The sequence below is a fragment of the Ascidiella aspersa genome, chromosome 2 (assembly GCF_963924565.1).
Source record: "Ascidiella aspersa chromosome 2, kaAscAspe10.2, whole genome shotgun sequence".
In the NCBI taxonomy this organism is placed as follows: domain Eukaryota; kingdom Metazoa; phylum Chordata; class Ascidiacea; order Phlebobranchia; family Ascidiidae; genus Ascidiella; species Ascidiella aspersa.
Genome location: NC_139448.1, coordinates 24,026,048 through 24,037,144, shown reverse-complemented (window position 1 = coordinate 24,037,144; position 11,097 = coordinate 24,026,048). Strand labels below are relative to the sequence as shown.

General features: G+C 34.7%; 1 protein-coding gene across 1 annotated transcript; it reads right to left on the bottom strand.

The window, feature by feature from the left end:
- Positions 1–2,490: 2,490 nt before the first annotated feature.
- Positions 2,491–3,076, bottom strand: LOC146164408 (calcium-regulated heat-stable protein 1-like). The gene has a single exon (XM_083381779.1). It carries the CDS (start codon positions 3,047–3,049, stop codon positions 2,555–2,557), a length of 495 nt encoding a protein of 164 aa, XP_083237905.1. The 5' UTR covers positions 3,050–3,076; the 3' UTR covers positions 2,491–2,554.
- Positions 3,077–11,097: the final 8,021 nt, after the last annotated feature.

Genomic DNA, 11,097 nt, shown 5'->3' with positions numbered 1-11,097 from the left:
TAGCCTACGGCCCAGCCCGCCAAGCAGGTTAATCCGGTCCACAACTCAATTTTCCAAAAATACAAACTTTCAATGACGGATATATGACCCCGCCGAACTCCATATTTATCCTGTTTTTGAAGACTAAATTGGAAATTTGTTTTGCGTTTCGCGCGAATAAGTTTGGGGCGTCTTTACAGACAAAATTCACCCTCTGCTTTTTGACAATCGTTCAAACGAAAGTTTGTCAAACTTAGCCTAATATTTGTAAATAGAGTTTTACCGTTCGATCAAAAGTATTCCGTCTTAATAATGTGAAATTATTACGGTCGTTTTCCAACCTTTGAAACATACCAATTTAAAAAATTTGCCAACCTAATTTAGTTAATGCTATGTTTATGTTTCTCCCGATTTATTCCGTCTTTGCAATGTCTATTGTATAGCAAGTAACACGTTTGGCAACTTTGCCTCAAAAAGCAAAGAAAGCATTGTAAGTTGTTCTGTGCAAAATTTCACGTATTTTAACCTTGAGATGTTGGGTTAACGCCCCCACCACTTCATTAATCCCAATATCAAGGAATGTATATAATATCCTACCTTTGACCTGGCCCGCCACATTTTGTTTCTCATATGGCCCGCGGTAAAAAATATTTGACAATCGCTGATATAAAGGGATCTATATAAAAAATTGTAGTATAATTATTCAGTTAATTAATAGTGATTAGTGATAGTGCAAAATTAGTTAAGATTCCAATAATTTTGCTTGTGCAGTTGTGTTTTTAATCTACGACTGCTCATAACAACAGTAAAATTTTATTTCTAAAAGTTAAAGCATAATGCGTGGAAATGGAAAGGAATACCGCCCAGGATATCCAATTCATGTCATTGTCACATCATTGTGGCGAATTTGATGAATAAATTATGAGTGTAGTAGTCATCGCTCACGATATGCTTTTAACGCGTAAAGCGAAAATTGACGTTCGATTTTGCTCCTTGACAGCTCAATGCAGCCAAAATAGTATGCCATGACCCAGATATCTGCAGAGGAGCCAGCCACATAACCATATAATTCTAGATGAAATCCGTTTAGGGAAAACAAATTTATTACCACACAACACGGTACTTCAAAATATCATAAACTGTAGCACCTGCTTAGACAGGATTGGTAACTTTTTAAACGTAGCGCTATACAAAATTCTTTCAATTGGATAAATGAAAGATAGGTTTTAAAGGTCTGTTATCCTAAATAAATCAGACTAATCAGTAGTGTGTTATATAGCAAATATTTAGTGACATTAATATGTTTTACTTATTGGTTGGTATTATCAGAAGGTGGGTTTTAAATCACATTAAAATAGTCCGAATGGCGAGAATATTAATAAATTGTATTAATGATTTCAAAAAATAAGAAGAAAATTTATGAATAACAGACACTTACATGTTTTTAAGTTACGAGTGGTCAGAACAAATATAGTGTATACAACAAAATGTAGCAATACACCAAGCTTGTTTTTTAATTAGTTTGTACTAGGACTGTTTAAATCCATTATATTACGAAACATTTAGCAAGTCGGATCTTCAAGGAGTACTTTGGCTTCACACAAACTAGACTTCAGCAAATTGAAATGAACTGGAAACACTAACAAAGCACTGTGTGCTTCTATTTTTTAGAAATGACCCTGAATGACACAAACGCTGCAGTCAGTTTATGTAAATGCATGTAATTCATACAACCCAAAACAAATCAATAACAGTATGTTGAACCAACACTGCACAACAATTTTAAATGTTCTTCTACATGGATTAAGTAAATTATGTAAAACTTTTTTTTCAATCAGGATGTTTTAACTGTAATGTATTTTATTTAGTGGATCAATAAATGCTTTGCTAAACAAGGAAGAATTACTTGCACCCAAAATATTTATCAAATTTTAAGAAAATGTTACAGTATTTACTGCGAATTATTCCTTTGTACAATATTATTTTTTAGAAAGGCTGTGTGATATATTAAACTTTACACACCTTTAAGTGATGTTATCTACAAGGTTACAAACCCTGAAATTAAATTGACAGAATGATTCTAAAGACAAACTCTTTAACCGGGTATACTAATTTCCCAAGTGTATATCGGATTAAATCTAAGGTACAACCGCCAAGGGGTATAAATGTTAAGTCAGGATTAGTACATACTACTGTGACAGAAAGCTCGAGTCCATGCCCCTATGATTGGCACTAGTTTGTACATATGTAAGTTTGTCCTGTTTTATGTAAAACACAAGCTTCATGTAAGTTACAAAGCTGGATGTCAACTGATGCAATACAAATGTAGGTTGCAATTTTAAATAAAACAAGTTGTATGTTAAGTATGTTTCAAATTATTGGAATTATTTTCATTGCAGGAAAATGAAGTATGAAAACACATAGTATGCACAAATCCCATTACATGAAGTATAAAATCAAATTATATGCATGAACCCCATTTGTTTATTGAAACTTAACCTTTGGATAATGTGGTAGAATTATATAAAGTCAAGAAATCTAAAAAAGCAGCATTGCTGACAGTTATAACAAGACTTTATAGTGGAGCACTGGAACCATCCCAACGTGTGTGCTGTTGACCAGCGTCTGTGCACATTTTGGTAATGCGCACATCAACAGCTTGATATTTTTCATTTTTTGGAGGAATGTGGGTTAGTTTGTAGCTCAGTATGTCACCAGGCACAGGCACATAATCGCATTCAATATCAGACACATGCATAAAAATATTTGGTTCCTGTTTAGAATCACTGTTTGAATCGGGCTCTATGAAGCCATGTCCTTTTGAGCGAGAGAAAAATTTGCAAACTCCAGTGTATACAGGACCTTCGGTGGCACGTCGGCTTGCTGAAAATGTTCGTGTACGGCGAGTGACCATAGGACTTGGTATCAAAAATTTATGTTCAGATGAAGGTGAAATGGTAGGAGTTATATATCCTTGTGCATTATCACCAGCCGACAACCGTGGTCGCCTAATAGGTATTGCATGAGAATTGGCAGAGTCAGCGGAATCCTTTTCAGAAAGGTCAGACATGTTTTTCAGTTTTTTTATTAGAAATACAATTCTGCAAAAAAGTAGTACAATATAATTAAACATGAATTCAACTTTAAGACTAATTTGGGATTTACAATTCTTAATTAGTGTTGGAGGTAAAAAAAACACAACTATGCATATTTGTACACTAAAAAAACAACAAGATTTTTCGTCAATGGATGCACAGTCAAACTGAACTGGATGCTTATGAACCAGTTTGTACATATATTTATCAATGTTTCAAACCAAATATTATCAAATTTTGTAAGCGTTTTTTTAACCAAAGGCATGGTATACTAACAAGATGCTCTTTGGGCAATTTCTTTTTTATTTTATCCAAATTGTTGTTTCTATATAAAAGTATTTTCTTTCCCTGATAAAGACTAAACCTTAGATAAAACAAATAGAAAATTGACAGAAAAGCATTTTGTTAAAGGGTTGCAACACAAATTGATGAAAAAATTTTAAAGAAAATTTGTAGCTTAAAAAAAAAATAATATTGGGTGGTTTAACATTTTTTTGATATATTTAAAAAAAAATTACACTAAAAATACCATGGTTTGCATTGTACAAATAGTGAAATTTTTTTGCACTAGCATTTTGCCGCAATTTTACAATATATAGTCACTTGGGGTAAAAAAAAAATTTGCTAAAGTTGGGGTAAAAAATACAATGCCATTACACCTAAAGTATATATAATTTTTTTTTCAGGTAAGAAATACATTCTTGGCCTAACCAATAAGCCCTCAATCATCTTAACTTTTTTCTCCAAGTAAAGTTATGCTGGTTTAAACAACAGTTGTTAAATTTGTATCTTAAAAAGGTTTGTAAGACCTTTAGAAACCTTTGTGTAATTCGTATACAACCCAGTTTGTGGCAATGGCCTTTACTCTGTGTTGTGTGATAACATTGATCTATTAAACCCAAAATACCTTACTTTCCTAGCTGTTTTCTAAGTTTTTTAGATATTTTGTTGTTGTTTTTTACCCTGATCGATTCTATGGGAACGGGGTAAAAAAAACAGTGTTTTTTATTACCCCAATGTAATTTTTAGGTTTAAAAAGTAAACTAAATATGCCTAGCAAATATGTACCAATACCAAAGATACATAATGAGGCTTGTTTGTGAGACCATGGACTAAAAACTCTAAGTTAAACAACTAACAGGCATGTTAGTGGGTAAAATAACCAAACTTTTTAGTTTTATTTTAGAAAATTTACTGCTATACACCAAAATAAATGAATACCAGCTAACATTAGTGCCAGAAGAAAGTGAAACATTTGAAGAAATTAATCGTTTACGAATAGGGATTTGAAATTTTATTCTGATACCGATATCCGATATTTTCAACAAAGTGTATCGCGATCCAAATCAATACCACATGAAGGCATTATTATGTCCAAACAGGCAAAATAGATTAAATTGAAACTTCTAGGGTTATTCTTTTCAGGTTAATTGATAAAAATTTGCCTTAACAGTAGGAAAGTAATTACCTAGAGATGTTAAACTTCTATAAATTTACCTTGGTAGAAAAAGTACAAAATTTAATTTTAGTACATATAACAAGTGGCCCAGAACCTAAACAAGTGCAGATCACAGAGGTAGACTTGAGCAATTATTTTAGACTTGACCCACAGCACAGGTGAAAGACATGAATGTTTTTTGTAATGATGAGGATGAAATAAAGGTAACTAGCAATTTTATTCCTAAAAATGAAGAAAAAGCTAATAATTCCAGGTTGTCCTGGGACTGGCCCAAAAATCTAAAAACTCATCTTGTTGAGGCAATTTACTTCTTCCGGGCCTAGAAAACCACTGATGACCAGTGCTAACTGTGGAAAGGCACAGTTTTAATTTACCAGGGAGAAATTAGTTTAACTCAAATTCTCTTTACAATAAAGGTATTCATGAAATTTATGTGTTGTTGTGACCGTGTTTTGGGGGACCGAAACAGTCGGTTTCCCAAATTTTGGACTTGCAACTTTTTGGTATTTAAATGAAACACTTGCGGTCTCTTAAAACTACTTAGCGGTCACCTAAACCAAACCTTAAAAAACCCTGGTTGTGACCTTGAAAGAGCATTTTTAGTCTATTTACAGTAAATAAAGTCAAACCGGCTTCTATAAATTATTATAAATGGTTCTAATGTACACTTGTTTTTTTTTACCCCGGCATTGTTTTTTTTTGCCCTTTCATCAGGGTAAAAAAAAACAACAGATTTTGTAAAATATTTTTTTCATTTTACAATAAAATTAAAAATCCTTTATGTGATTGGAAATGTAGACCCATCTCAAATAAGAATGAAAAAATACAATAAAGAAAGAATGAAAAATTACACTTCTGTTGCGAAAAACAAAAGTTATGCAGACAAAGTAGCTAAAATTGTTTTGTTTTTACCCCGCTTGACTATATACATTAAGCTGCGCATAGACTATTGAAAGACAAAAGATTGGGTATTTAAGGACTTTTCAATATGCCAATTAATTCAGTCAAAGACATTCAAAAACTCATACTTGGCCACTCTGTGTTTGTAAAAGCTAACTGACTCTGTTAAGCCCAATTCTGTATTCTGTGGCAGGCACACACCTGAGATTTATTGTGTACACACTGGAATTAGTAAATTGCCCACCTAAATTTTGAAAAACATTAATTTTAAACCTCATGTATACATAAATATAAAAAAACAAAATTACACAATTGCACAAATGATATCTTGGCAAAAAGTGCAACAAAACACACACTGGCCTTCGTCGTTTTTGCTTTACAGCCCTGTATTTCACACCTGGGCGACCTTGGCACGCCAGATAGGTTTTGGGCAATATCTCCGAAAGTTGTGATGATACAGAGTTGAAATTTCTATACAATCCTTATATTGTTTACATCTTTCCAGCAAACATATTTGTAGCGAAAAAAAAAAATTATAGTTATTTTTAGGAATATTAATATTCACCTATATTAACTCCTAATTGTCGAGCTTTCTCGCCAATTTTTTCATGGTATAAACTACAAGGCATACTGTTCAAAAAGAAACATTTTTGGCGTTTGAAATTGCAAGGCCAGCATATGTTGAACTTTAGCAATTATAAATTTTTGATGGAATATTAAAAGCATAGCCCGATTGATGTTGACTACAAGCGATGGTTCTTTTTGAAGAGTATGCCTTGAAGTTTCGTGAAAAAATTAGCGAGAAAGCTCAACAATTATGAGTTAATATAGATGAATATATTTTTTTCGCTAAACATGTGTTTGCTGGAAGGATGTAAACAATACAAGGATTGTATAGAAATTTCAACTCTGTATCGTCACAATTGTCGGAGATATTGCCAAAAACCGATCTGGCTAGCACAAAAAAATTAACTCAGTTTGAAGAAAAATATTTTTAGTTTCAAATATGACTGATAAACACAAAGCAAATAGTTAAACAACTTATGAAAACTTCTCTAAAATATTGCTCAATTAACAACCCTGCAACCCAGTCTGCATTGTGTGACAAGTAAGAAATTTGCGTGCACATAATTATGAATTGGTAAATTGCACACTTGAATTTTGAAAAAAAGCTAAATTCTGGAGGATTTCAACCTAAAGTATACATAAAATATTGATTGTAGACCTGCACACCTAAAAATTATAGGTTCTGTACGCTAGAGATTTCGGCGTGAAGTGCCATGAAATGCAGACTGGCCTGCAACTACCTTTAAAAATTTAACTGTAGAGTGCAGAGCTTGATTATTCAGTACGACAATTTTCAACTTAAAAATATTGTCATTTCACAAGTGGATCAGTAGCTATCCATTGCTCGGCTTGAAAGCAATAACTAAAATTAAGCTGACTAACAGCGATCGAAATTAGTCGGATCGGAGATCGGATATGTACCCAAGTGAAAGCATTATAAAGTCGTTACAACAGGCATAATTAATGTGGAAAGTTTTCGGCGCTAACTAATTTTCCCGTAGCCAAATAAACCACCCTGCAAAATATTTGCGATTCAAATGTATATTGTTGCACCAAATTTGGTTCCACATTTAGCGCAAAATATATAAAAGTGCAAAAAACAAATAAAGATGGGATAATAAATATAATCGAAGAGATTATAAAAATAACCATAATTTCTTTGATATAATAATTTGTCTCTAATAACAAAAATTGTGGTAAGTCCAAAAATCGTTTTTTGATTTTTGTGGGCATAATGAAATTGTTGCGCGTTTTTTGCGGATAGTGTTGTAGGTACGATACTTCGCAATGGTTTTGCTGTCGGCGGCTACGAAATGAGTTATAAGTGACGATTTAAAATCCTACGTTTTAAAGCAGGGGTCGGCAACCTACGGCCCGCGGGCCGGATGCGACCCGGTCAGTGTAATTCATCCGGCCCGCCGCCTCTTTGACAAACTAGACACGAGTCCATTTCACATACTTTTTGACTGTTTTAACTATGGAAGTGCTAACAATTTTCGCGCTTCGCGCGAATGGGCTGTAAACATCCGGTTTGTTTAATTTTGATACTGTCTTTTAAGCTATAGATCAGCGCCTCTTTACTGTTGCGGCGTGAAAGGCTGACAAGGGCGTCGCGGACAAACGGAACACGTACTCAAAAACATTACACATATATTTTTTAACATTTTAATAGTAATGGCAATGTAATAAAAACTTGCGAGAAATTTAAAATAAATGACGGTATACCAAAAAAAACGCGCTCGCTTTGCTCGCCGGGTGCGCCCTGACTTAAAAAGATTAACAAACACTGAACAAGATTAACCATTGAAGTTAGCGCGTTTCCTCAAATTAGTTTTATTAGTACTATGGATGACGGCGTGTGGACTCGAATTTTAAGCCAAACAAACGCTTTTTTCACGATTTGCGCCAACAGTTTACTGCCTCCTTAAATGTAATTAAATCAAGTGCAAAAAATTCCGAGGCTCGCCAGATTTACAGTTATACTTTAATAACACAATTCTTAGTTAACATTTTGTGCAGCCCGCAGAGATCTTTCTGAGGTTGGTTTTGGCCCGCGACTAGAAAAAGGTTGCCGACCCCTGTTTTAAAGTGAATATTTACAAACTTTTGCTTTATTAATGGGCCTTTTTAAATGTAAGGTTCGGTTGCACTTTTGTGGCGCAATGCTTGCAATGACAATCAAGAAAGTAGGGCTATTTGTTAGAAAACCTTTTTTAACCAGCAATTCAGCATGTTTCATGGCTACAGTATTTTTTTTGGAAATAAATACAACGTCTCGTCTAAACGTCTTGTTGAAAGTACGCAACTAACTCGAAATTCGATAAAAGAGGACATTTGGGCATATTTGAGCGTCCTCGGAGGACCATTTACTTTTCTTGGTAAAAGAGGAGAAATCCTCCTAAAAGAGTACATATCGTAGGCCTAGTTTAGGCTAATGTTGTAGGCTAGCCTATCTCTAGCTTCTTTGGTTCTCGATATATAAACTTCTTAAAAGTGTAGTAGAAACACGTTATGGAAGTGTTGTATGTGTTTATTTACGACAATTTTGGGATTTGTGTTCGTTTTTTTTTATAAAATTACGACCGTTTTATGAAATGTCCAAATGAACACCGGCACTTAAAATTATATACCGGTATTAAAATAAATTTGGACTTATTTTTGGACGACATTTAATTTTTTGTTATTAGCGACGAATACTCGACCCACCCGAACCCAAACGTTAACTCGCAGCCTAACCTAAACAATATTGGCAATATAAAACTCCAAACGAAAATCTGGTAGGATTTTAAACCCGTGCCGTTTTTAATAAGTAATTTACACTATAAAACAACACTCAGAATAACAATAATTTAACAAAAATTAAGTGAAAATTTCAGCTGAACTAGGCTATTATACTTAAACAGGGCCGAATACCATATGGGCCTCTTAAAAGCCACGAATATACACCAAAATGTGTATTATATGTTATTAAGTATTTCAAAACTGCTTGCGATTTTAATTTTTTGCCAAGATATAATTATTAGTTACAAACAGTTCCACCTTATTTTTACCACTGGTTTTATATCTTTCAGGACCACCAAAAATTATAAATTTAAAGATTTTGCTAGCGCTAATTATTACTTCACATACCTTTCTATAGTGATGAAATGAACTTGGGGGTCATATAAGTCATCCAACCACGGGTGGAAAAGTATTCTGACCTTTGGTATTCCAACGGTTTACAATGCTGGGCCATCAATAAATATATTGTTGTAACCAGGCATAACATATACAGAAAATAGGTTTTTCTTCAATATATTTGTTTGTCCGACATTTCGGCTAACTATCCAGCAAGCCTTCAATGGTTCGGCAATCAGTTTCGGTCTTAATCGCACACTGGCCTCCAGCTTCGCACACTGGCCTCCGCTTAATCGCACACTGGCCTCCAGGCAAACCTTTTCGTCGAGGCCCAAATGCCGCGTCCATATAGTTCCTTTGACCAAAAAGGTAAATATATATGTTTGTTCTCAATTTTGATTTGATAAAACAATGAAATTTTACATTCATCGCGACAAACATGTTTTGCGGTTTACTTATTCTCTATAAGTTATCATTAGGCAGTATTCATAACAACCGTGTGTCTTTAATCTACAGTTAGCCCTGACATATACATACAAATGCACAATTTTATCCCAAACATACAGCTTTAAACGGGAAGTTTGTTTCTTAGTACTAAGTCCATTTTATTTAGTATTTTCTAAGACGTTAAGTATTTAGAAATAGGCACGCACATGGCCGCCCGCACGGGGGGCAAGGGGGGGGGGCACTTACCCCCCCTGGAATTTCAAAATGCGATTATTAGTATTATTTGTAAGTGTAATATATATTACTTATGAAGGTTAAAAATATTATACACTATCCATTGCCCCCAGTGACGTATCCAGGGGGGGGGGAGTTCTTAACCTCCTTTTTGTAAGTGATATTATCGTCTTTTGGTCGTTATTTGTCATGATTGAACAAACTGTTGGAAGCGGCGTGCTTTTTAAGTAATTGGGTCACGGTCTTAATCTAATGCGAAACCAAAATCGAGCGCAAAACGCCGATCTTTCGTCTTTAGTTTGGTTGACAGTAAACGCTGGATAGTTTTTCTCTTTCGTTATTTGTTTAAACTTTAGGTTGACTGACTGATTAGCAAGTGTGTATTCGACAATTGACAACGCTAAGTCAAACCTTCTTTTATTTTCTCGCTAAAAAACGTCGAGTTATGCGCAGTATGTTCCTCGATGTTCGGTCTCTGCGCTAATATCCGATGTAAGTGTAACATCGACATTTGTTTAACTGAAGCAGATTCTTAAAAGGAGGTATGATGGTGACTATCATGCGCGTTTCAAAGCCTCCATTTTTAAGTAATGATAGTTAACGAAAAATTATGCTATTTAAGCATACTCTCAGACCACGTGCTGTGCAATGGACACAACTTATTTCCCTTCAATCGCAGCTTGTAATTTAGCTGACTTTGCATACAGCTCGGCGCCGATGTTGCGCTAATCCTGGCATAACAACACCCGGTAAAAATGATCTTCGTTTACCATTGCACGTGGTGAAAGGCGTGCTTGTAATTTAGCGCTAGTTCCGTTAATGGAACTTGAAAACTGCGCTGCTGATAGTCGAATTGTGTATGATTCTACTACAATTAATCACACATATTTTACGGTCTTGGCTTGTTTTTTTGCCTGAAGTTATCGATTGCACACGTTGGTTTCGCAGCTGGCGCCTAACAGGATTGTCGACGTCGCACGTGCTCGCTTTTGCTGGACGTATTTGGCTATTTCTGAGTTATTTTTTATCACGTCTTGCAATCACCATTCTATGACGTCATACTGCCACTGTTTTATTACATCATTATTCATCAACGTCAGACGAAAAATAGGGGAATTCCCCAAGTTGAAAATTCAGGCCCAACGTTTTGATTTTCAGGTTACGCCCCTGATTGCCCCCCCTGAAACTTTTCTGCGGGCGCCCCTGGTCACGCATTTTAGAAATTAGCACGGAATGGTAAAATTGAATGGTGAACTCCGTTTAAACAAATGTTTTTTGGCATCAAGGAAAGTCATAATA

Coding starts and splice junctions, on each gene's coding strand:
- LOC146164408 (XM_083381779.1), bottom strand. CDS start 3,049: ATGTCTGACCTTTCTGAAAAGGATTCCGCTGACTCTGCCAATTCTCAT.